This window comes from Numida meleagris, chromosome 1 (assembly GCF_002078875.1).
Source record: "Numida meleagris isolate 19003 breed g44 Domestic line chromosome 1, NumMel1.0, whole genome shotgun sequence".
Taxonomy (NCBI): domain Eukaryota; kingdom Metazoa; phylum Chordata; class Aves; order Galliformes; family Numididae; genus Numida; species Numida meleagris.
The window spans coordinates 8,505,014-8,532,527 of record NC_034409.1 but is presented as its reverse complement, the minus strand read 5'-3'; the positions used below and the strand labels follow the sequence as shown (position 1 = coordinate 8,532,527).

At 39.2% G+C, this 27,514-nt stretch overlaps 1 protein-coding gene across 5 annotated transcripts in view; it reads right to left on the bottom strand.

The window, feature by feature from the left end:
• Positions 3,880 to 27,514, bottom strand: part of SEMA3D (semaphorin 3D) — a 142,596-nt gene continuing 118,961 nt past the window's right edge. For all 5 annotated transcript variants that reach the window (XM_021384443.1, XM_021384441.1, XM_021384440.1 and 2 more), the window contains 7 exons: positions 26,227 to 26,449; positions 22,932 to 23,020; positions 21,138 to 21,179; positions 19,801 to 19,958; positions 17,543 to 17,607; positions 15,283 to 15,422; positions 3,880 to 5,406 (listed from right to left, as the gene is read on the bottom strand). In XM_021384443.1, coding sequence (XP_021240118.1) covers positions 4,993 to 5,406; positions 15,283 to 15,422; positions 17,543 to 17,607; positions 19,801 to 19,958; positions 21,138 to 21,179; positions 22,932 to 23,020; positions 26,227 to 26,449 — 1,131 coding nt within the window. In that variant the 3' untranslated portion in view covers positions 3,880 to 4,992. The remainder of the gene's footprint in view (positions 5,407 to 15,282; positions 15,423 to 17,542; positions 17,608 to 19,800; positions 19,959 to 21,137; positions 21,180 to 22,931; positions 23,021 to 26,226; positions 26,450 to 27,514) is intronic.

Below are 27,514 nucleotides of genomic sequence, written 5' to 3'. Positions count from 1 at the left end.
GACTGCTCTTCTGCTACCATCTGTTGCACGGCAACAAAATCCATCCTCTACTGCCATACCACCAACATCCACCTCTGACATTGTGGGCCAACATAATAAAATAGGACATTACTTTCAGAGCAGACCTCATAAAAATCCATCCTTCCTTCAGCCATCAGATGTTTCAGCCACACACTGGCAAGTGATGATCTCAAGATTATGTTTTGCTATGTATACCTCACCTGATCAAGAAAAGAAAAACAAATACTAATGCTTGTAACATATTTAAGGACACTCACTATTTTGATATACAGAAATAAAATCATATAAATCTTTTTTAGAATTTTATAACTAAGCTCATACTTACCTCTCTCTTTTTTTTTAATGTTCTCTGAAATGAAGTTATTTACGAGCCTTGAAAACTGGATTACAATTGCAAAGAATGTCACACGAGCTAGTTACAGGAGCCTAGTGCAGGGTAATATTAGCAACACTATGGTAAAATATTACAATAGAGACCATTTAAGGTTTTTAAAATGTAACAGAATATATTAGAGAGACACCTGGGCTTAATTTTCCATTCATGCAGATGTCATTCCTTAGACCTCCATACCTCAACTGCAAGAGGAACTAGGCAAATACATGGTTCAGGGAAGCAGACTGCTTTGGCTTTTTGACTACTAGACTAGAACTATGCTATAAGCTCCTTACTAGACTAGAACTACGGTATAATCTCCTGAGGCTGTGATTCAGTTCCAGAAGGCTTTTAATATTTGCTGTCAGTTGAAGCCAATCTGAATCTTAACACTTGAAAACCACATTTGTCTTTTGCAATTACCCTCTGTTACAAAATGAACATAACATTCCTGCTATACACATATGCTCACATAACAAAACTTTAGTAAAATCAATTTCCATTAGTTGTTACTAAATGTTGAGACATTGTTATGGGACACGTGGGCTCATTATGTGAATAACTGAGCAATAATAACAAGCAATAGTTAGTTATCTGAAATGTTAAATGTAGATCAATACCTATAATGGTTAGATAAAACGTTTCATAGCATTTTAACTGTAGGGATTTTCTGATCTCAAAAGCACATGAACTAGAGGGAAGATGTAGCTTTTACCCTAATTACTTCTTTATGAGTGACATGAGAACCAGATCCAAAATCTACTCATGAATTGGAGAGAATTCAGGTTCTGAGATATCTCAAGCAAGAGTAGGTTTAGCTGCTTGGAGAGAAAAGTATTTGCTTATGGCATGAACACACATTCACACCTGTTGTTGGAACAGTTTCCAGTAACGGAACTGGTTTATCACAATAAGTGCTAATACTTTATTCCTTTTCCTGCTAATCCCATTTTCTGTTTTATTTTAACTGACTGCAAGATCTCTACAGAGCTTAGAGCCCTGCTGGGCTTTAAAGATTATGTCAGTTTTCAGCATTTTTATAACTACAGCTCACATTGTGCTGGTTATTCTAGGAATCTGTTTAAAACCACGGCAGTTCAGTCAAGCACTGGCCATTTTCTGAAGCAGGGTCAGTGGAAAGGTTTTACTGAAAGAAAAGATAATGTATTAATAATTGGATTCCTGGTTGAATGCACATGTAAACAAATATCCATGTTGTATCATATGCACTAAGGGATCTGTTTAAAAACTGCAGTTATTAAGGTGAAGGCAACCTTTTTTCCACCATGGACCAAAACTTTGTTGAACTTCACTTTTATTGAGCTCTTGCAGGAGGCAAGGCTCAGTTTCATTTTAACTATGAGCCTGTTGTGGCTCATAGTACCGCTCAGAACAGCCCCACTGATCCCCAAAGCATCAATTTGAATTTTAGGCGGGTTTTTGTTTTAGCCCTTAATTATGCACAAGATTAACTTTTCTGAAAAGAGAAAGATCATTTCTGATCCTCTGCTGGTCTAGTTTCTGGGTGAGTTCATCTTCTGCACCCCAATCTGGGACTTCAGGTTGCAGAAAGACTCATGGCTCCTCCTGCCCTTACTCCTGTGTTTGCATTACAGAGTCCTGCCTGAAAACCTGTTTTCTGCAGTGACCATTGATCAGTTCTACTAACTCCATGGTCCCCAACATCCTCTGGCCTCCTTGTACATATAAAATCTATGGAGCATAAGGAGCTGTGCTGGCCCTGACAGCTCTAGGACACTTCTTATCCAATGTATCAAAACACAGACTTTTATCTGCGCAATATTATTAAATATTCTCCCTGGAGTGGCATGAACCCAGTACAGCCAACTGCTTTGGAGGATATTGAATTTTTTTCCCCATAATGGAAGTGTCCTTATATCTCCCTTGGGGTTTTATGCTACCCAGACTGTTGAGGTAATTTCTTTAAAAAGAATCTCACTGCAACAACATTTGAAATAAAAGAAATGAAAGTTGTTTTTTAAGAGTAATAACATTTTAATTCAAGCATTAAAATCTACAGCTCCCAGCACTGAGACTCTTAGTCATTCAGGACTTCTACTAAAGTCAGTGTGGGGGTTTCATTTGTAGAGTACATGCCCCCAGTCATATCTAAACATAAATTAAGTGATTTAGTTTTCATGGAGGAGAAAAAAACATGGAAGAAAGGAACTGATTTGATTTTAAATAAACATGAGATGACAGTTGTCTGAAATGCAGTAATTAAAGTACTGTGTCACTGCTGGAGAGAAGAGTAGGCTCTTTGTCAATGCATGTAAACCTAGACCATGTGTTATTCCATAGTCTTGCTGAGGTTCCACACATTTAATTAATGTTTGAGTCAGAGAAATGGGACTTAATGGACTGATAAAAATCTAATAAGGAATAATTGAGCAGGTTCTGTATTATGACATCACAAAATTCCAGCCAAGAATATTTGAGTATCCCAGTCACAAGGTGCTTTACATTTAGTAGTTCAACAGCCCCCCAAACCTCCTTTAAATAGTCTTAATTAGCCTTAAAATCAAGGTGCTCAAAATGACGAGCCTCCTGTGCTGCAAAAGTAACACAAAAAAGTTCCGGGCAGGTGTTCAAACTGTACTCCTGGTTAGTGTCTTCAGTATCAGTCTCTCTGCTAATTAAAAGCCTTGAGATGAGAAATTCCCTCTTCCCCACAGACATGTTTTATAATATTAGCACTCAGTGCTTTACACTATCAAAGCATTGTACGCATGCTATCTAATATCTCCTAATTAACTCATATATCTCCTATTAAAAAAAAGCATCTAAAATTAATGACATACAGTATCGCCGGCTTTTATACAGCACATGCAAATGCAACTTTCAGGTTTTACAGGAAGTGTGGGTAAGCTGAGATTCCTTTCCAAAGTCTGATGTACATATTGCCATATCTGACTTTCAACAGAAAGGAAACGAGCAGTAATGAAACTGTTATCTACGCAGTTATCAACCTGGGACTGAATGCACGTACAAACACCAGCATGGGTAAAGGAGAACCTACAACTTTCCGAGGCAGCGTTCTCAGTTCCTTAATGAGGTGCACACCAATTACACGGGTTTCCCACAGACTTTGCTCTCCAGATCTGTAAAATGCATGAAAAATGAGTAAAGTCTGTCATTTTGGTATCCATCGAAGCTCTCTTCCATGTGAAGAAGTGGTTAATTTGTCATTTCACACTCAAAAAGGCGTGAAAGGCAAAACAGAGGGGGTTAGCTGAAAGAGGGGAGAGGGGGGCTGTGACTCATGAGAAGAGATAGTAGGCCTGATTTGGAGCTTGTGTTTGTTGCTGCATATCAGGAATAAATTCAATGCAATCGTGATGATGTCAAATAGGCAAGAATTAGGACAGGGTTTCTTGTTTATGTGAAAAGACTTACACTGTTACAACCAAAATACCAACTGAGGCACAAGGAACACTTTACAAATGGAATCATAGTACATACCATATTTCTAACTTACAAGTTTTATTTACACATGGACATCTCTTGTTTTATTTATTTATAATAAAAGTATCGATTCCAACAAGGCAAATTTTCAACTTAAAAATACATAAGACCTCTGGGAGAAAATCCCAAAGAATACACACATCTGAGGAATGTCAGCTCTGTGTCAAGAGCACCGGTCTCAGCTACTAAATATCTTCCCTCATCGTCTTTTGTTTTAGCGTTCTTGCTGTCTTTTATTTTTCTTTTCCTTTGCATAAAATGAGGCTAGCAAAGGGCCAGAGAAAGAGCCAGTGAACAACATTTAGAGAGATGAGAGAGGCGCAGGCAGGAATCCCATTATTTGTTAATAGGATTTGTGCACATACCTCCCACACACCACTTAGGAAATTTACTCCCAAGCATCTCACTGGCAGTTTCAATTAGAGACAACATTTCATTTCAGCAGATGGACTGCAAACTGATGGCCATCAAACTCAAATGAATAAAGCTCGATAATTTCCCTCTCTTAAACTATGATTATGCTTTCACTTCTTTTTTTTTAAATGGGGAAAATCAATGTTGTCCCTAAGCCAATACTTAATTTGATTTTTTGCTGAGCCTCTCTGTGCTAGCAAACCCCACCCATGTGCCTGTATACAAGCCCAATGGGTAAATTAGCGGGTATTTTTGCAGATCTGTCACACATTTCTACCATGCTTCTTATTAAGAAAGATGCCAAAGAACTACGAATACATCTGCCCTCTCCTGAAATGGAGCCACGTCTAGGGTGGAACATGGCAGCAGATATTAACATGGGAACACGGATACTAAATCCTATGTGAAAATTATGCAGAAAGTAGAGAACACAGCTCACGTAGCCTCAGGCTATCCAGAAATTAGCTAAAAGTGTACATCTTTTCTTTTTAATGAATGCATTTGGAATTATTGCCTGGTGTGTGGTACTCCAATAAGGTATCAAATCCCATTGTACAGTCATGTACAGATTAATAGCAATGATGAGTTATCTTATTTCAATAAGAAGCAGTACTAATTCATAGGCAAGATGCACAAAAACAAAACACAGTATTTTTATTTTCTTGGAAAGTGTCCCTTCTTTAAATAGTGTTTGCAAACTACGTGGATGGTGGCCTGGCTGGCTCATGATGCCTTCGGTTTCGCTTCTTTTTCATCTCCTGCACGTGCTTCCATTTGGCACCACCTTTGTTTCGCTGTCGCCGTTTCTCCCGGTGCCACATCTGCTCACAGTACTCATCCAGGCTAAAGCTGGGGCTGCTGACGAGCTGGATATAGTCCTTGTACCTCAGTCGGGACTCTGTCAGCAAATCCCTCACCCGACCCTCCTCATCCTCAGTTTTCTGGGTGCTTTCCATTTGCCCATTCTCAATGACATTTAAATTCAGCTTTACAATGGTGTGGACAAAGGTGTGTTCCTGGGCTTTGCAGAAATAAGCTCCTGCATCCCTCCTCTGCAAGCTGCGGATCAGCAGCCCATGCTCTGTTTTGATGATCCTTTCATCTGCCTTCAGCTGTGGGGTTGGACAGAGAAGAGTGTGATACATTAATTTCATCAGCAAACATAGAAAACATATCAGTGCGATACCAAAGTGGAGGCAAGGTAGGGTTGGCACACAGCACACCCCATCCCAGCATGGGCAGATACCATGAGATCCTTCAATTTCTGAGCTCCTGATATGGACTATATCATCTGTAACAGTGACATTTCAGCATGCAATAGTAAAAGATGCATGCTGTACAGCTGAAAGAAAAGACAGGAGCACTCATCACATCAGAATGCAATAGATGGGTTGCATTCTCCATGAAAGAGCAGGTGTTTAGCACCATAAACCCCATTTGTTTTTTAACTGTTTTTTTTTTTTTTTTTGAGGTTTCTGTAATAACCCCAGTGTAAGGGGGTGCTTGTGTACCTGGAATAATCTGAGATGCTACTGCATTGAAAATAACTACCATTGCTGATTTTTAAAGTAAAATGCTCTGGTTTTCTGATCAACCTGATCTAGCTGTAGATGTCACTGTCCGTTGCAGGGGAGCTGGACTTGATGACCTTTAAAGGTCCCTTCCAACTCAAACGATTCAGCAAGTCTGATTCTCTGACTCTATAATTTTTATCTTCATCAGCTGGGATTTATAAAAGGAAGCCAATCCTGTCTTTGGCTCACTGAGACATGATTAAAAGTTCCCAGTGAGTTTAGATGACAACAACCCAGGGCAACTCTTTCACTGTTTTGACATTAAGATCTGTGAAGAAGAACTTACAGGGGAAAAGAAAAAAGCAAAGCAAAGAAAATGAGACTGTATGGACCTGCAGTTTCATTTACACATGCAAATATTTCCAAAAACATAGAACCGTATAACATGTTACAAAATAAGGTGCACCTTAAAGTAATAACACTGTACGGTAAGTGATATATCTGTGATCTGAAAATGAATTCCAAAATAACCTAACTCTGAACTAAGCTAAACCAGTGAAATAAAATAAATAAATAAAATGAAAAACAGGATGGGGCACCGGGTACCAAAGTATTTTTGCAGCTGGGGAACACAGAAGATAAGTGCTTTGCCAAAGATCACGTGAAGATTAGTAGCAGAGGTAGAGGCTGAAAGCAGAGCCCTAACTCCCAGCGTCCAGCACCTTTGAAAACGAGTGTGTTCCAGCAGAGCTTTCACCACTTGATGTGCTGCTGCCGCACAGAGGCTGCAGCCCACAACCGCACCAAAGGTGCCACTCGCTCAGCCTGCAGCATAACCAGAGCCTTGAGCACAGCCTCAGCGCCACCGGTGGTATTGTTATAATGCAGAAGTACTCCATAAGGCTGAGTACTGGATTTAAAAAGCAGGGTGGGGGCAGAGAGAACCAACACAGATTCTGGAAAATTTCCCAGAGTGCACATCTGACCCTCCAGCAAACTTCAGAGGATGAAGATCAGGGAGGCATAAAGATGACTAAATTAGATTTATTCACAGTGGGTAAGCTACACACTGTTTCTTTATGTAAAAAATCTGCACATGATTCTCTCCTCTACTCCATGGGAAAAAATGTATTTATACATATGATTCTCCATCTGTTATGATTCTAACTCAGTGGTACTTTTTCATAACAGGGTCTCTCGGAGCAAAGAGAAGGCTGAGATGACCTCCCAGGGCTTTTTGCTTTTCTATTTTCTAATATTCTATTATAAGAACTCTGGAAGGATTAAAGACTTTGAGAGACCATTTCAAGATAGGCAGAAGAAGTAATACATGTGTGTCCAAGTGGTAGATCCACATAATAAGAATTATCCTTGCTAGCCTGTATCAGCTACAACAGTCTTCAGTAACCTACAGTTTAGTTGGGTAGGTAGGCAGGAGGTAGATATGTAGGTAGGAAGATATAGGCCTGTGCAGCACTATTGATCTGACTGCATCAGAGAGAAGAAATCAAATGCTATGAAAGCCTGTGTCAGAACAAAGCTCTGGCTTCCTGCTTCTGTGGCCAAGTATTGTTTGGCCCCTGTCACAAGCTGATGGTGTTGGGTCTACCCTGAGCTTTAGACTCTGTGTTTGTAAATTGGATATAATCATGTCTACTGGCACCAGCAGGGTGGAATCATGCTAATTTCTGCAAATTCCTGGAAAACAGATTATTTTCTGACAACAGGTGCTACATGAGCACAAGCCATTTTTGATTTACTGCACTGAGATTCAAGCAGAGAAATCATGGTCAAGACAGAAGAGCAAACATAGAAGATAGCAGGGAGACAAATTATAACAGAATACTTTTCCACCCCCAGAAGCTACAGCATAGGAAAGAGTCTTCAATTTTATCAGATGGTGACATTCACCCCAAGTAAATGTACTTTCCTTACAGTTACAGTAAAAGCAGGAGCATGGAAGGCATAAATGAACCCGAGGATAAGTAGTTGTAGGTAGAAATACGTCTAGGGCAGGTGTTTCTTTGTGATACTCTACTCCAGAAAGAGAAGCAGGTACAGTGGCCAGGAGAAAATGATTGGAGATTTGGCTGTTGAAATATGCCAAGGAAACCCCTCTTTTTCTGCACAGACTTCATATTAACAATGGGAAATCCTACAGATCTCAACTTGAGGAATTTAGGGAAAAAGATGGGAAAGTGAAGATAATTGGAAGATATTTGGGTTTCATAAAGCTCTATGCAAAGACCCAGTTCCCACATTGTCTGAGTGAAAACAGGACAGACCTCTTTGAGCTCAGGGCTCAATGCAATTGCAGCAGTAGCATCTGCCTGTAGTGGTTCTGCCAGTATTGTAGTCTAGAGTGCCTTGACAGCTGTGCACCTCCTACACTTGGAAGTGCTCCAGCTGGCTCTTTTGGCTGGCTGAGCGCCAGGCCGAAGAGCCCTTGATAGTGCTTCGCCTATCTGCAGTGAAAGGAAGGGAGAATAATGGTAGATCTAGACTTGAAAATATGACTGGACCCCCAAGTCCAGCACCCTGCTACTCGTGACTGTTTACCATTTGTGTAGCAGCCGTCCCTTCTGAGTCGTAAACGTGTTAACTGATGGAGTTGTTCCCCTCTGCACTGGAATACTGCAGAGAAAGCTAAGAGAGCCTGAATTGGTTGTCTCTTAATCCCAGCCCATCAGGAATCCTATTTTTAATGAAGCAGCATTCTTACACGGCGTCCTATGTTAACCTTGGATATTGATTTATGGTGACTGTCACCTCCTTCTCCAGGCCTTCATTGTTCATTCCTTTCTTATCCTCTGGTAGGATGAAATTAGGGCTCTGATTTCACATGTATTGAACAACACTTCATTATTGTTTTCCCTCTCACTTCTCTTTTTGGTATCCTGTTTATGTTGTTTTACCCACAGGTTCAGAACTCTTCCAGTCTTTCCTCTCTACTTTTTCCCCCATAGGGCTCTGGAGTTTCATAAACACCTGGCATTTCATTACTTGGTAGTAGATCTTTAACCTTTCACTTGAATGCTTAATGTGCTCTTTGGTTTCTGACCCATAGATGTAAAACATATTTTATTAAATTTTGAGAAGGGTAAAAAGACTAGTTAGATAAAATACATCATTTTATTTTAGTCAACTTTGGATTCATTTTTCCCCCCAGATATGTTATAATCAATAGCTCTCCTTAAATATTTATAAGCAGGGTTTAACAATTCAGAAGCACAAAGGCTTTGTTCATAAAAGCTTGCTGACATGCTTAAATTTGAGCATACAATAAAAATTAAACAGGAGATAAATAGTTTTCTTCAATAGGGAACCAGCTGTAAACCACAAAAATGAAGCAATTGATTACCATTAACTTCCTTTTCTTAGTGAAATTTCTTAGCAGATTTTTGACTGTATTTTAAGGGTAAATTAAGAGTACATGGTAAGCAGTTTTCTTAAAACTACACTAAATAAAGTATAGCACATGCTATATATATAGGCAATATCTGACAAATGAAAAATATCTCCATGTAAATCAAACGCTCAATTTTCACAACTTGATTTAACAACAGAGGAAAAATAGGCATTGCCAATAATGATGGCAAATCTTTAAACAATCAGTAAGTTGGAAAATAACCAAGGATTTGAAAGTGCTGTGGCACCAGTTTAGGTCAATGCCTTTTGTCCTTTGCTAATGATGTGTTTAGATAGCTCCCTCTTTACAAATAATTCACATGTCAACTCCTTCACAGTTAAAACACTGCACCTGTCTGGGAGAAGAAAGTGGCTTCAAAGCCTGCCTTCCCTCATTAATCACCATGTAAAAAAAATGGTCGAGGTAGAGCTGGTCTAATCATGGGTTAGCAGCAATCCCTGAACTAATTGAGAGGAGGAGAGAGGAAAATAAGGAACATTTGCTGAGAATTCACATTTGACTTTGTTTTTCTGTTGTCTTCCTCATCCTCACCATTTGACTGGAAATAAAGATCAGTCTGTTTTTGTTTGAATCATTGTTTTATGTAACTTTGTTTCTCTTTTCCTGGTAAACTAATCATGTAATTCCAACACAGCTGTTCAGTTAATTTCTCTACCTTTTTTTTTTTTTTTTTAACTTCTCTTTTTATTTACTTAGAAGCCACAGGAAAAATGAGTGTTGTTAGTACAAAGACAAGGTGGAAACATATGAGTCCTATTATTCTCAAGCTGATATTAACTTCTCATTCTAAAACTAATTTTTAAACTCTTATTCCCCAGTATATTCAAATCAAAGCAGAAATATCACTTAATATAGCAGTTCAGAGTAACATCTTTTTTTTTCCCTTTAGGAAACTGTCAAAAATATTAGTCTTACTTAAGAATCTCAAGGTATTATAAAAAAAATGCCAAGAGAATGAGTCATAATAAAATAAAATAGTGAAAGCTTGAGAGTTATAATTAGTCCCTAGGCTACAGAATAAATTTATTTTTTCTCTCTCTTGATCTGTTTCTTATCAACCCAAGGCTTAAGTGTGTGTCTGCTGCACAAACACTGAACTTTATTCCTCTGACAGAAGGTACTACTGGAAACTCAGATCTTGGTGCCTGTCCTCTTCCTTACTCAGCTATTGTTTGACTTTTAGGTTTTAAGGCCGGCACTGATCTATGGCCTTTTACCACAAGATGCTGCTAAGCAGATGTTTGTAACAATGAAACTCACAATCATCATGATGCAAAAATCTCCAGCCACACAAAGGTGTGGAAACTTACGTCTCATTCACCAATGTACACCCACTGAGGTCAACTGAACAGGACACAGTTCCTGAGTAACCTGAAAAATAGCTTTGTCTGGCTAAAATGCGGAATGGAAACGTTGCTTCAGTGAGTAGCTGGGTCACACTTGTGCCCAACTAGATGTCTTGTCCAAGGGTGGGTCACACTGGTGTACCCACCAAAACATCAGATGGTTGTTAAGCTGGGTCTGTCAGGAAAAACACGGCCCAGGCTGTGGGGTAGGGATGTGGGAAAGAAAGAGTGAGAACTGCTGAAGAAGAAGCTGGAAGTTTTTTCTGCCTTTTGGTACATTTCTTTTCATCCCTAGGTACAAAAAATAGGAGAAAAGAGAGAGCTAAAAGTGATCCATGTCTATTCTGTCACTTCTGACCATATGGTTTGCTCTGTCCCCTGCATGGAAGCATGGCAGCTTGGCAGGCCCGGAGCCCCAAGAGGCTCGGAGTGAAGGCCAGCCTAAAGCAGGAGGTCTAATAGTTTCCAGAGCCACAGGGCACCAGAGCTAATGGCTTCGCAGGGAGTCTTGCACTTGTTTTTTTCCAGTCCTGACACCTATTATATACCTAATACGTAGGAATTCCAGGAAAAATAAATAAATATCAGAGTTTAAGCTTCAGGAAACTTCAGCACTTTAAGACATTGTGAATAAATGGCATTCCCACTTTTTTTTTGTTTTTATGAACTCCAGTTGCCAAAATGCTCTCCTTCATCTCAGTGACTAACCCTGCAAGCACAGGAACAAACATGATCAATTGCGTGAGCAGCACTAAACACAAAAGCACTAGATATTTGACTCCTGACCTTAAAGCAGCCCCAAACTACAGGGAAATGTACTCCCACTGGCAGCAAAATGACCTGGTGACAGCTCCTCTACCACAGGAGATCCTGTCCCTCCCTGCAGGTTGCTGTGGCTGGAAGTCACACTCTGAACCATGACCCACAGGGTGAAATGTCAGAGACATCCTGCTGGGCCCAATGCTTCCCATCTAGTCTGGATTTTGCCCTTTTCCTTCCCTCAGGAAGCTGTAGTACATGTCAGAGGTAGTGCGTAGCGGTCTATTTGCAAAGTGAGGCTTAAAGACTTGCTGAGACATTGCAGTTACAGCCCTGGAACTAAAAGTCCGTAACCTAAGTTCCAGGTGCACGGAGTCATTTGCAAAGCATGGTATCGTCATCACAATAAGTTACACCACTAAGACACGCACTGAAATAATGCACAGTGTTATTTGAGAAATCCGCTGCAGGGAGAGAGAGCAGAAAATATAATTGTAATGGGAAAAGTTATGGTGAGGCATTGGCTGAGCAAAGATCAAGCTACACATTAAATATGACTACCCTGTTGCTGTCACATATGTTATTTCAGTCAAACTGAAATATTTTGTAAAGTCAATTACTATGACTATCTTTGAATTTTCCAGGAAGTCCTCAAATTAAGTTCTAATACCAATGAGCTCATTTCCACTGATAAGCTAGATTTCAAATTAGAAAAACTGAAAATCTTAATTTAAAGATGCCCAAATTAAAAAGGGTTTAACATTTTAACTTGCAAATACTCTTAATGCTTCCAAGAGGAGATTTCTCAGCATTTCTACCAATTGGGTCTTTTATTTAGACAGCCATCTCTGAAATTAGGAATTAAACCTCAGGTACCTGCATTTGAAAACATTACATTCACAGATGAATATCTTTACTTAGAAAAAAGATCTATTTTTTTCTTATTCTTCTAAAAATTAAATGTCTCAACATGGTGATTTGAAGTGTACAAGATGAGTTTGCTCAGGATTAGTTCCAGCTCTTGATAGACTGGAACTAAACTGGGTCAAAACACTAAAAAATAAGAATAAGAATTCTCTGGCAAAAATTAAGCAAAGTAATAGCTGTATACTGTCTTTAAGTGATCTGATCCTGTAATTGTCAATGTGTACATATGCATTTATGCAAGCCGTAGTCTTCAAAGACTGCAAAAAAAAATTATAAAAATAAACTAACAAAACCACCCCAAGGAGTTCCGGAACATGTGCTCCAACTTTTATTTTATCAAAGCTTGATCACAGAAACACTGCTATGGCTTTAGGGACAATATGTGGTAAGAAGCTATTTGCCTACTGTTAGCATTTATAATGTAGAAAATCTGTCTCCAGATTTCTTCTTCAAATTTTCTTCTAAATTTGCCTCAAAGGTTAATCTAGCCTTTTAGCAAAGCTTTACTTTTCTCATACAAACAGATGTCAGACTGTTTACACTGAGCAAGCCCAGTAAACATTGCTGTGGAAGGCTGCTAATGTGCAAAGATGTACACTGTGTGCTTGCTGGAGAACCAAATGCCATCACACATATGCGCACATTCCCATACTCCCTCTCTAGGTCACATCCTTGGCAAGTTGGGCACTCCTGTAGCATTGGAATTTCACTGTCTGACTTAGCAGTATTTGCAGCAATATGGGCAGCAGGCACTGTCACAATGAACACTTTAGAAATAGGAATAGTGGCAAAAAATAATATAGCTTTAAATTAAGCTATGTTATACAGGCTTATAGCCTGCTCTAACTTTGTTCAAAAGTCAGTTTAACCTGCAGCTTGCTCTACAAGCAAACAAAAGAGGAAGATAACATGAACTCAGCTTCCTGACTTTCAGGTGCATACCTGACCCTGTGACTTAGGAGAAAATCATCTGATCATTTTTTTTTTCCTAAATTGATTTCTTGTGATACAGAAATATTACATTCTTCACAGAGACTTTTTCAAGCAAAGTTTGTAGCTCTGAGGACACATGCTATAAATTATTAATAAATTATTTTAAAAACTTGTTTGAGTCTCCACAAAACTTAAGTTACTGTTCAAAATAACAATAATATATACATATATTTAAAGTACCTCCTTAAATGTATTTAAAACTGAGTCTTCAGCACATGGTTAGAATTAAGCAAATACTTTACTCATTTCTCTGATCAAATATGTAATTTCATTTGCAAACGTCTGCCTTAGGGAAGTAGAGCACTGAGTCTTCTGTACAAGACACTTAAAGGTAAATCAATTAAAGCACAAACCATGAATGCCCATAGGTCTTTAAAGGCTGATACACTTCTAGCTGGGTTTTCACTTCAACCATCTGTGGCCGAGCATGGTTGGCCTGCTGATCAAAAGACCGCAATTTCTTTCCAAGTATGGAGAGTAATGGAGGTTAGAGATGGTATTTCAAACCAGTAATCTCCTTCCTTTGGTATTAAGTGCATTTTGTGGGAAGCATGTGTCTGTAAATTAATGAGATATTTATTTCCAGTAGAGGAAAGAATCTTTGCCAATCCAAAACATGAATAATAGAAGGGGTGTAAATTGAAAGTACTGCTGCATCATAGTCAACATACAGCCTTGTGTTTTGTGTCTCACCTGGAGAGAAATCAGAGGTACCTTATATCCCCACACTCTTGCAATCCGAGCCAAGCCATGACTGGAGTCTCCACTTCGAGGTGGCCTCCTCTCTGGAGAACTCCTTCCATGCTAGCGGCAGTGCTTACAGATGATGGTATTGAGTCAGCTCTCACTCAGAGGGGATGCTCCCATGAGAACCTGCCCTTGCCTCCATCTCCCCAGCTTTCTGCACTCAGAAAACCTCATATGACAAGTTACCACTGAGAGTGGAAGACTGATTGCGTGTTTGATAGTTCCTCTCATTTAAACTAATTTTGTCTCAGATGAACATTTAACAGAAAAGCGTGTCTAATACCCAGGAGGAGCTCATTTGAAAGGGCAGTTCTTTTCCCATCTCCTTCCCCGTTGCCATGGTTGCGATCACAGCAGTACTTGGCCTCAGTCACAAAATCATTCATGTACGAGAAAGGCTATGAAGACTCCTGAGGTTTGAAATTCACTCAAACCCAGTCCAGATCAGTCCCAGTCTGTTGACCCTTGGGGCATGTAGGAGGGCCCCTTTGTCATTAGCTAAGAAAAGAACCTGCAGGACGTTGTACAAGGGCCAAGGAGGAACTTGGAGGTTTTTCCAGGGCTTCTCCACTAGTGAGGACCCCAAAACTGCCTTCTGCAGGAGTTAAGGGCCATCACAAATCTCACTGTTTTCTACTTTAGGTGCAAGGCTCAGTTTTTTAACCTAACATCTCTGCTTCAGCATAGAGTAGCATTCCAGAAAAATCCTCAGACTCAACTAACAAGAAAAAAGAAAAACAAAAAAGCTCTTAACTGCACAACCTATCCCTTCTCAGGGGAGACTGTAAGCCATACAAGGAAATTCTTAGCTGCAATGCTTAACATGATAAGGGAAAGCAGACAGACACTAAATGGAATAGAGATTTAATTAAAGCAAAGGGCTTTGCACATACTTTTACCTGCGGAAGTAGTTGAGCTAATTACTGAACAAAAAGGTTTTATTTATTGTTAGTACTGTCAGGGTTGTTTTTTTTTTTACTACTGATTAAGGCCTAATTATTCTCTTTCTCTCTTTCTTTCTTCCCTTCTTTCTTTCTTTCTTTCTTTAATGGAATGAGCATGTAAGTCAAACTATCTAAATCTGCTTATGATCCAGTGCAAATGACTTTTCTCTTCCCCACTGCATGCCCCAAATGGTGATACCAGAATGCTATGTGATACCTAAGGTGAGGCAAGGAAAAGTAAAACATCGGCTAATTCCAGTAACTCCTGCCTTTCAATGCTCAGCTGAATTCTCTATAGAGGAAACTTGCCTTGATGACTATAACTTACCTCTTCCCGATGCTCTTCTCCAGAGCGTTGAACATACCACCTAATAGAGGCTTGCTGGGACTTAGGAATACATTCCAGAAAAGTTGAATTAAATTCAATGCCAAAAATCACCTTTTCATCAGCAGTTTCATGACTAATGCCTGGAAAGCAAACATGGTACAGGAGATTAACCCTGACCTGGTTTTTAAAGCAATGGGAAAATAGCCTGATTCAGAACAGATGCTATAAGAGTGACTGAATTATAAAAAAGCAAAAGGAAACTTAACTTTTAGCTTAAACTATAACTATGAGGATTTAGAGGCAGCTGCTAACCTTCCTCCAGTGCAACTGTTTTTTAAGGAGGTCAATAAAATCTGTATCATGAGCTTGCTCCATTTTAAAGTTGAGGTTTTGCATTTGAGGAATTTAAAATCTGACCTGTATTTTTCCTTTACATAATGCAACTAGTAAACCTGAGAGAGATGGAACAACTGCTAAAGGTAGATTGTAAAGTCTGGTTTCTTCCTCCCAAACACTTTAAAGCAGTTGCAGGGTTAAAGTCAAGTTTGCCTCTCTTCAGCATAATTTGAAATTCCATGTAACATGTTTCAGACCAAACACTGAAGCACACGAACAGATCTGCATTCTTTCTTGGCAGTTAGTAGACCTGAGCATTTCTAATCTCCGCAACTCCATATCCCTTTTCTTATTCACGTCTTATCTGCCTTATCATCAGACAAAAGCTGTTTCTTACACCCTGCAAATAACACAGAGGAAGGTGAAAGCAGTGGCGTCTCTTAAATCAAAAGTTATCTCAACAATAAAATGGATACAGTTTTGGATTTTTTTTTTAATATATATAGTACAAACATATATGAGAGCTACAGAAATTCAAGCTCTCTGCATTAAATGCTTTTCTTTCTTTTCACTGTGCCACAGAGATTTCTGTAGAGCCAAATAATTTCATGCAGCCAATGTAGTCTCTGGGACAGAATCTTACACAGTGGAGAACTGAATTTAAGTAGGTTTTTGGGCCATAATGTTAATTATCACAAATCGCATAAATAAGCCAAGAGCCTGAAGTGGCACAGGTCAACTTTATGGTTTTATGGCACACAGGGGTTGTCCCCAGCTGGGTAAAATTTCTGTTGGGGTTGCTGTATCATGGCAAAAGATTAATGCCAATTTACAAGCTAAGACATTTTACATTGTCTGGGAAAACGGACTCTTCCAGTATCTAGTTATCCTTCCAGGAAACTGTGACATTGTCAGCCTTCCTACTAGCATTTTTTAACCTTGAGCTTTGCACATTCTGAGATACCACTACTTGTAAAGTGATGGCAAGCAGAAAGTGGAGAAATTCTGGCCTTTCGGGAATGGAGTTTTGCCATTTACTTTAATAGAAATGAGAATTTACCCTAACTTTTTTACTATGTCTGCACGTACACATGTACAGTCAGAGTCCTCTATACTGTGCAGCAGACTTATGCTTTGATCCTGTGGTGAGCAGCTCTGATTTCTGCAGGGGCTCATGCTGAGATCTGCAGCAGGCATCCAGCACCACCGCAGCATGAAAGTCACCAGAGATCAATAGAAAGTGGTGGCTTTTCCAGAATCAAAAGTTGAGTGCAACGATACTATCAATACTGTTTTGACTGGGTTGTTCCCTTTAATAAGTGTCTGTAAGTGCCCCAGACAAAACCAAACTTGGTTTTGAATGCTTTTCATTTATTTTATGCTGCCGCAGAGATTGCTGCATAACCTCAGGATTTCATACTGACAGTGCACACTGCAAGGGAACTGCTGCAGCTGCCAAAGGAGCAAGCCAGACTCCCTGGCATCCGAAAAGAGGGTGTGGGAAAAGGAGGGGGGAGCTGACAGGAGGGAGCGTATGCTCTTGTTAATAACAGGAGTACTTAAGTAGTAGCAGAGAGAGGAAGTGGCTGCTTTGGCAGCTGGAGCTGGGTCTTGGGACTCACATCCATGTGGATAAAGGAGAAAAGATAGTGTGTATTGCTGTCATACCTGAGGGTTTCCCCGTGGGATTATCTCCCCTATTTCTGTATTAACAGAGGTTGTGGTGGCTGCTCGTGGTGATGTGTGCAACATTTTTCTTCCCCTGGTTGGGTGCTGGGGATGGTGGCCCACATGGAATCCATGAGTGCTGACCTGATCTGGATCTCCCCTAACTAGCCTGGCTCTGGGAGTTTAACTGTGGGTTGAGAAATGTATTATCTGAAGCACAGTAAAGGCAGCTATTTAAATGGTCCAAAATACTCACTGTCTTCCACATCCCAGCATTGTGCGACAGGGTCTCCATATTTGACATCTTGCCTTCTGGCTCTCCTATGGGAAAAGCATGAAAACTTGTAACACTTCAGGCGTAATTGCTGGAATTCAACAGCAAAATACAGAGATCAGCAGATGTGGAGGCACATTGCTCCCATCCTACTGCTGCCAATTACAGTCTTAACTAAAACCAGCCTCACCCTCAAAGCGGCATGTGGCCTAGAGAGATTTGTACAATTGACATCAAGAGAAAGGGCCTGTGATTTGGGAAAACCACTGGGAGGGGAAAGGGAGAAAAAAAACAAAAGAAAGAAAAAAACTTCCTAGAATAAATAATGTGCCATATAGTGAGAGAAAAACCTGCTTTAAGAGTCTATTTAAACCTGCTCTAAGAGTCTTTTCCAGACATGCATGTCCTGGTGGGTGGACAGTTTTGTAAATGCCTGGAAAAATCTTTCATGCTCTATGCCATGAAAAAGATCTAAGCTCCAGCAGGTCACAGTAAAACCTGAGCTCAGGATCAGCTCAAGGTGATACTGGCCAGTAAATCAACCACTAAAATGAAAGCAGAAAACTTATATTTTACTTTGGTAACGACAACAAAAAAAAGCCAAATCTGATTGTCTTTCATCTGTATGGATTGAAAAAGAGCTTAAGTCAATGGTCTGAGACCATTCCACAGCAAACTTGCTCAATAATGTCTGTGTGTGTTACTTAAACTCATTGTGATTTTGTGTAATAATATTTAAAAAAACACAACTTTTCATCTGTTGATGATTGCATGTATCTCCCAAGAGGTACAAACATAAGTTTTTTATTTTAATTTTTCAGTAGAACAATTGGAGACCCGGGGAGGAACTCCCTTTCTCACGGTGACACCGAAGCAGGACCTCACATCTACAGAGTGATGCCTCAGCAGGAGAGCGGCTTCCCAAGCCGAGCTGTGGTGAAAACTGTAGGCATGATAGAAGAAAAGGCTGCTCAGTGGAAGACAAATATCCAGCTGATCTACTGGAGGATTCCCAAGGCTGGTCACACATCCCTTGCTTTGGAGTCACAGACTTCTGGCCTACCCACCAAATGAACATCTGTTGAAAAGTGTGGACCATCAATCTCTTCAGCGAGCCTCACGTGTGACTAACTTTGCAGTGAGCCTGAACACTTGCTTTTCTCCTTTCATTTATGCTTCTCTGAATTTAGTTTGCTTTGGCTTTGAGGGAAAACACATAAAGTTCCGTGACACCATGACACAGTAACCCATGACTCATTAACTTCAATGCTTTGTCTAATTGCTCAGGTTCCAGCGCTGCATCCCCTGAGGAAGAAAGTCTCGTTCCAGGGCCTGAGCTCAGCCTGCAACCTCTGACCCTCACTACAAGAATTACTGTCAGGAAGGCTTCATGCAAAGGAGAATGAGGAGGCTGTGGACTCCAGTTCAATCAGCCAGCTCAGAACTCTGGCTAAATCAGCCCAAAATTCCATCAGGCACATCCCAAGCTGAATCAACAGCTTAGGTACTGCACCCACTGGAGCTTGCAGCATGCTCTTCCTTCATGAAGATCCATCCTGTCACTCTAGATGATGTAGACAGAAAGTCCAGATATAGCTTCTGTCACTGTAGAAAAGCTGCTCCTGACATGGCCCAGTCGCACTGCTTAAATCTCTGTCTCCCTCTCATGGCTCAGACACCACAAATACAATTTAGGAGAGTGAGCTGCTTCATGCAAGTTAGTTAAATCAGATAGGAAAAGTTTGTTCAGATCACTGAGCTAAATGCATTTCTTTTCTGGAGTTAACTGCACTTCATTATTGATCACTCTGGAATACTAGAGTGATAGTAAGGCAAACTGCTTTATAACTACAGTGGTACACTGTGCAAAAAGCAAAAGTTTAAGAGAGGTTCTCACGCCTCCATTCCACTGTCACAACTTGGTACTCGATCTGAGCATCTCATGCACTAAAGCATTCAGCATAAAAAAGGAAAGTGTTGGATTTATTATCTTAGTTGCAGAAGTCAAGTCACTGCCACACACACTTAAAAATGTGTGCTATGTTATATTCACAGCTCTTTGAGCAGAAAATGTGAAACATGGCCAGAGTTTGATCAAATTTTAAGGCTAATGACATGGTGGGTTAAAGTAGTTAAAAAAACCAATAACTAATTACAAAAACTGGCACATTCTTACTGCGAACCTCTACAGTTCTTGCAAGCAACAAGATCTTTTACAGCATGTGGTACTTTTTTCTTACCTTTTAGAAGTGGGGGCGTATCTGGAACAGGAGTTTCCATCCCAGGCACAGTATGGGTCTCTGGCAAGGCAGCAGTCTGCACAAGCCTTCCCATACGTGTGACATCTGTGCAGAGAGAGCTGAACCAATCCATCCCTGGAACCAATGTACAATTGTTGCTGCAAATCAGGCAAAGCAAATGAATTAGGATCGTTCTCCAAGTAGCCCGGTTCTTCTTCAGTGCCACACTTGCAGGCTTTCAGCCTTGCCCCAGATTTTTAAAAAAGGAGAGAGACTTTCTCCTTTACTGTAAATTGTTTCTCAGGGCTCAGTGCGAACTGGGCAGTCCCCACCAAACCCTAATGGCAAGGGCACTGCTGTCTTGGAAAGACAACAGCACTCAACACGCTTACACTTTTGGCTTTGTGCTGTGTCAAAAATAAAACCACAGAAGCAATGCATGGTGAGAGAGGTTTATAAACACATTTTTTAAAAAAAGGGGCTGGCTAGCCATGATGTTATGAATCTGGGAACTAGAGATTACTTTGTGTGAATAAAATATCATCTGCTTCTGATCCTTAGTAGTATGGGGATAATATTATTCACCTCTTCCCAGTGTGTGAGTGGATCGCTAATTGAGACAAGGGTGGTCCAAGTGCTTACTGTTGAGCCAGAGTTGGCTCATGTAATACTTCCATCTGCCTTGCCACCTTTTTTCAGGGGAGACAGGACCCAGCTGTTTGTGCGTGCCTGCATGGCAAAATACCTCCTGTATTTGGCACTCAGTGCCGGAGCCACCTCCGTGGATGCCTCACGAGCTTACACAGAGCCATCTCAGGGCTTGGAGCTGCCCTGAAGCCCTTTCCCATAGGGAGAGTCCCAGCTGGGACTGGACCTACCAGGAGGGACCACCCCGATTCAGATCTAGAGGGGGGCCTGTCTGCAGGCTTTGCGCACACAATGTTAAGTAGAATGAGGCCCTGAGCTCTCTTGACTGCTAATACATAAAAATAACAACAATAATAGTACTAATAATTTATTGCTAGATTGTAAAGAGACAAGTATTTCTAGTGTTCGGAAAACAAATGTGCAGTGAGTTCATTCACAAATCCCACGACCATATGACTAAAGATTTGTTTCCTTGAATAATTACCAGCTTGGGTACACAAATTACTGTTTGTAAGCAAATGTGAATTAGGCAAGGAAACAAGCTCTAACATGTCCCCTTCTTTCCAGATACATTTTAAGAGTTACCCATGGAAAGTTTGGCCAATAAGTAACAGACGTCACCTAAAAATAACAAGCTTACTGTTCAGTGCACCATATATCCTGCAGTAATTAAATGGGTTTGTGATTACCTGCTTCTGAGAAATCTCCATAGTTGAGATAAATGAAGGGTGCTGAAAAACAAATTAGGAAAGTGCATTAGTTCACACCTTCCTTATTGTTAATAAAATGAGAACAGAACATTTCTGAAAGGTATATAAAATTGCAGATCAATTTACTTGGTTTAAACAAACATTAAAGCAAAAACAAAACAAACAAAATAATCAACAAAACTCATTAAATTCATGCTTCCAAGAATGCCTCCCATAATTTTTTCCCTGCTTTTTACAAGGCAACCGTCTTTAATTCTTAGTTATTCTTAGCAATTGACCCAACCTAGTGACTCACAATGAGCGTTTGCATCAACTTAAGTTCTTGTTAAGCACTATTTGAAAGGCTTTGGTGGCGTTTAAGGGATACATACACAGATCGTCTACACCAGGATGCATTTCACTTCTATGAAACTGAATTTTTTGCCAGTGGCTGATGTAAGAACAGGGCAAAGCTCAGAGTATTATCTATCTTCTAATAGAAGATGATTAATCTAAGCCTATTGTTTAAAAGTAATGTGGTTCTAGGAAATAAGAGATGCTTTTTCAGCCCCCCACCCCGTTCAATTTTCTGGATTCAAAAACATAGAGGTAACATAAATGTTACCAATAAAAATGTGAAGGAATGTCTGCTGAGTAGAAAAAAATAACCTTTTTTTTGGTTTTAAATATGATATGGTACATTTGTCCTTGACGTTATGTTTTAAAAATGCAGCAAATTGGTGTGCATACTGAATCTCCTGATTACTTGGCATGCCATTAAGTAATCTTGGTATTTTCAAATTTATAATTGGTGTCCAATACAGTTAGAAGAAGGCATCCTTCTTTTCCAAGGAGAACGTTTAAATCAAAGATTTATCATACACATGACATATCAAAAGGCACTGTAAAAATATTTTTTTTTAAGATCCTGTCCTCATGGTTGGAACATACTGTCTCTAAATCTCAAATTCACTTACTTAGCATGGGAAGAAACTCTTACTAAGACCTTGTAAAGCATGTAGGAGAGAGAATGCAAAGCAATGTAAAAATACAAAGAACGAACAAGAAATTTCCAAATGGAAAAGAAAATCAGTAGGGAAGGCACAAATCTCAATTTTTCTGCTGTTATGGTATGTCTGTGTTCCTCACAAGCAATCACGTCAATGAGAAATTATGCCTATGCAGCAGAAAGGAAGTTTGGGTTTTTTACAAGTTCTGTTTATGAAGATGTCATTGGCATTAATAGGGCTTTAGCGACTTTTCTTCTCCATCACCCAGCCAGAATAACCAAATCAAAATCCTTAAAAGTGCTGAGTCAGCCCACATCAAAGGATTAAAACTTATTGATAATCAAAACTGACTTTGATTTATTTTCTTTTAGTTCTCAACTCATAAAGTTGTTTATTTAAAATAATTTTTCTACATCTGTGCATTTTCTTGTTTGGTTGGTTTTTAAATTATAATTGTATGAAGAATAATTCCAAAGCTGAGATAATAGGAAAATCAGCATTAAAAATAAAATAATAATAAGTAGGTCAGGCTCAAAATAGGATTTCAAAGTAGAACAAGACAGAAAAATTGAGGCTGTCTGTAAGTTTGAAAAATCACAGACTTTTGTTTCTGTTATTTTTTCCAATTGACTTTCCTAAAGAATATCTACAAGGCATTTAAAAATTGACATATTGTCCCTCTGGAATCTTGAACTAGTTCCACTGAGCAAACAGTCATACAGATAAGGGCATTCTGAACCTTAAAGTCTCCTGAGTAATTGATGTAGTGGCTGTTAATGCTTACCTTGAATATCTGTAGCTCTTCCAGGACCACCTCCTCCTTAGTCCACTTCTCTTTGGTGATACTCACAGCTTTCAGTACTGTGCCTATGTCTGAAACAAACATTCACAACATTCACCATATGAAACACACTGTTACGTCTCAGCTACTTCATTTCTTACTTCATTTCACAATTGGACTCACACATTCGGAGTTGGACTCCATGATCCTTATGGGTCCTTCCTACTTGGGTTATTCTATGATTCTATGACTTTATTCAATTTGTACATGTATGTAAAAAAAAAAAACAACTGATTTTGTAAACTTAGGTTACAGAGGAAAAAACATTAAAAACTGTGTGAGGAAGATAAAGCTAATGCATCAAGGATGCAACCGTTAAATGACATCTAGCTACATCTGCATGTGTTGCTTTCTACATAGCTCAATACAATCTCTTTACTGTATGGCTGAGCCAATGCAACTGTGCATTGTTATGCTTGGCATACGTGGTCTAATGCTACTGCTACACAAATATACATGCAAACACATTCATGATCTCAACTGGAATTTTCTGAGTGTTTGCTTGAGCTGAAATCGTGGCCCATCTGACCCAATTTAATGAGGACCAAACCAGCAGAAAACTATTTTATTTTTAATAGAATTAGTTTTCAGCAGCATAGCTCCTTAATAAGAAATAGGTTTCATTTTAATATGGGAAAATAAGAATTTTTTTTTCATTTTTCTTTTCATTTTAGGGAGATTTTTTGCACATCTTCATTCAATACTGAAATTATTCATTTAAACATTGTAAAAGTCACTTATTTGGCACTATCAGGAGAACTTTTTGAATTTCGTCTATTCGTTAATTTCAACCTGCATTCTTGATGCATAAAAGAAACAAAGAAAAAAAAAGAAAAACAAACTCGAAAACCTTAAAAACTGCTGAGGGAAGTGAGCTGGGGGCTGTAATGGGCAATGTGGAAGTGACACAGCCCAGTTTAATCCTAAACGCTATCTCTAACACTGAAATGATGGAAAATAATACATTGTAATGCAAAGAATGAGACTTTCATTTTTGTTTTTCCAAACTACAGGAGATCGTATTACCAATCAAAGCTAAAAGTACTTCAGTTAGTTTGCCTTATATATTAGACATAGTTTTGTTTTGGACGTGATTACCAAAGCCTGTGTATATACAAAGCCCTGCAGTGTGGTTGCACACGCAAAACTACCTACCTTCCTAAATTCTGCAGCAATATGGTTGCATACATTCAAACATATAGCAAGTTCCAGTTTTAGCTGCTGCTAAACATCTTAGGGGTTATTTGATATATTTGTATTCAGTTTCCCTATCTGATATTTGAAATTTTATCTTTTTGAGTTTAGATTTCTTTTTTTCAATGAGACAAATTTAGAGGATAAAATGAAAGAAAATATTGAGTCCCTGGAAAAGAAAACTCACTTTTAAAGCACTGCAGATAAAGAAGTATCTGCATATCATAGAGTGCCATCTAGTGACTACATGATACATACGAGGACCCTCCAATTACTCTGAAAAATTAGTATCAGTATTGGGTAGTGACAGGTAACTTGTCAGTATTTTGGTTGCTAGTCTCTTAGTACAATTGTATTGCTTTGACAAACTTAATAGCAGAGAACAGAAAACATCTGAAAGCATCTCTGCAATCATTGAAGGATCATCTCATGCTTTTTAACTAGTAAACCTCTCTTTTCTGATGGCTTAAGATTTAAATTATTTTTCCTCACTATTATCACTAGAAAAGTACGCTTTAGTGGGTAGTCGCAAATTCTAGGCATCTCACAGCTTGGGAATGTGTTCGCTTTCCTTCTCCGATGGCTGTATTAAAGACTGCGTTCAGAAAGCAGCAAGGATTTTCTGCAAATTTAATTCCTGACCTTCCCACGTAGACAGGGAATAAAGGCCACATCAATGTTCTATTCTACAAAACAGTGTTTTTCCATCAATACTTGGGGGATTGTAGGGCACTCGCACACCTCCTTTTTTTGGAAGATAGAACTGTGTGGAGAATTGACCTGAAATACATAAATGCTCCAAGAGAGGCTATCTCCAAGCTTGTGGGTGTGATGACGCAGGTGGGAAGGCTGAGACAGCACACACTTTGTAAGAGGCGATGCCCTATGACAATTCACTCCTCTCCCAGATCACTTCAGAGTACCCATAGCTATAAAACTACTCTATGATATCAAATTTGCTCATAGGCCAGTAAAGATGCTGCATAATCCAACAGCACTGGGGTAGGATTCAAACAGATATTTAGTTTCTTGTTTCAGTATCTCACTCACTGCCCTTGGACAAATGCTTTCCTCCCCATGTACCTCTTCTTCATCCACTGTGAGATAAGGATAATGGCAATGACCTCCTTAGTAAAGTTTTCAGATCTACTGGTCCAAAGTGCCTTATCAGAGCTATTACTATTTAGGGAACTTCAAACTGTGGATTAAGAACATGAAATTTCAGTGGAATAAGACCAGGGATTATACTTTAGAAGTGTTATGAATAGGTATGTTAATAATTCTTAGCATATCATGCTGTAAGATGATCCATTCAGTGATTTTAAATTTAAATACCATGTTAAAACCAGACTTCTTTCCTTACGGCATATAGCTATCAAAAATGTAAATATGTACACAATTATCCACAGACAAACTGCAAGGCATGTTTCTTCCCTGACAGAGTAGTTTAGTCCCTCTCTGTTCAATCCTGGTCCTCTTCTTTGGAGCTACTCATGTTGCAAAGTAATATTTTTAAAATACATTTAAGTGAAATCATTGCTTTAGGCTGGATCTGAAATCTTTCTCAGCTTTTCAATGTCAGAAGAGATTTAATGCTGAAGCACCATGTCACTGTTGATAACAGAAATTAATCCTTGAAGTTATTAAAGTTATTTTTTTTTTCTTTTAATAGCCTATTGATGTGCTGCCAGTGGGAATTGGAGCCAGATCACCACGTATCATAAAGACAAGTACTGAACAGAACTCAGAGGGTAAGAAAATGTAGCTATTCTGACCCTTAACTGGGTTATCACCTTGGGGCCATGAGCCATTAAAATCTTAATTTCAGTCTTAATTTTAGTATAAATGTCTTGAGATGACAAATTCATCTAATCTTAGCAGTTTCGTGAAGGTCCATCACACCATCAAGGGCATCTAAATGCTTCCTGAAGCTGCAAGCTTAAGAAAAAGATGTTAATTAACAGGTTTATTCAGGACCTGCTGGACTAAAAGAGTTTCTAGAGGACGGGACCTGTGCAGAACGATAGTGGAAGTCCTCTCCTACCTGTTCCTAGGAAAATAACGTCATATTGCCCGTCCTCTGCCATGACATGATCCACCACAATCTGAGTCAGCCGATAGTCCACATTGATTCGCGTGAACACTGGTCCTCCCGTCAGCGGGTAAACGGATTTGTACATCAGGGGATGGCGTTTTATAAAGCTAATGACTTCATCGGGAAAATCTCTGGTAGATTTTATGAGTGGATCATAGGTTTTGCTTGGGCACTGAAAGAAAGAAAGAGACCAAGAAGTTGGGAAGAATATTAGGGAAGAAATACAAGAAACCTGCAGGTCTCTCTATGTGTATCAGGAAAGCTGTCTATCCGTTTTGAAATCCTGAGGGCTCTATCCAGCTCCTCAGTAACCTTGAAAAGCAGGACGCTTCTCTAGATGCTTAAATAGGAGTACAAGTTTAGTAGATTTCCTTACAGTAAGACTTTGGTCACTGTAGACTTGTTTTTCATATGACTAATGACATTTAGAAGTTGAACGGAAATTTGACTTACAACTGAACAAGCTTGATGTTGTTTGAAAGTGTGAAAGCACACTGGGAAGCTCTGTATTTGCTTCTAATATGTGCTTCTCCAGTTCTTCAAAGAGACATTTTCTTCCTCACTTCTCCAATCTCTCCTCTTTGTTCATTTTTATCTCCCTCCAAAAGTGCTTCCCCTTCATCTTCATTTTCCTTAGTCCTGCTCCCATCTATCCTCCTTTCAAAACTACATAAAACTTGCCAATTTGTTTCATTTCACTCATTTTTACTGCTACTCAGAAGTATGTATCTTCAGTTTCTGTTAGCTATATGCCCACACCAGAACCTGCCTACAGACTGATATATGCAGACTTTGAAGAAAAAGTCCTATATTTTTTTTCTTCTTTCTCAGACAGACATTTTGATAACATAAATTATAAGTTAGAGGGGAGATGACTTGCTTTTATAAGACAGTAAGGAAAATAAGACTGCATAAGAAAAGAGATGTTTGATGTTTGATAAAATACTAATAATTCATATTTATTGTACTAACAAATCTACAAACACAAACTATTTTAAAGCTATGTGTAATTTTTGAATTCTATCACTAAATGGCTTTTCAGAGCATATACCAGGTCTTCTGTTTCTTCACCTACCAGTGTTCCCAAAGAGAGTAGGAGATATGCCTTAATGCTCACACCACTGTCACCAATAATAAGAATACATCATTATTACTAACATTCGAGCATTACATCCACCCATGCACAAAGGTGCAAGCTTTTTTCCATCATATATTTGAGACAGAAAAATTTAGTCAT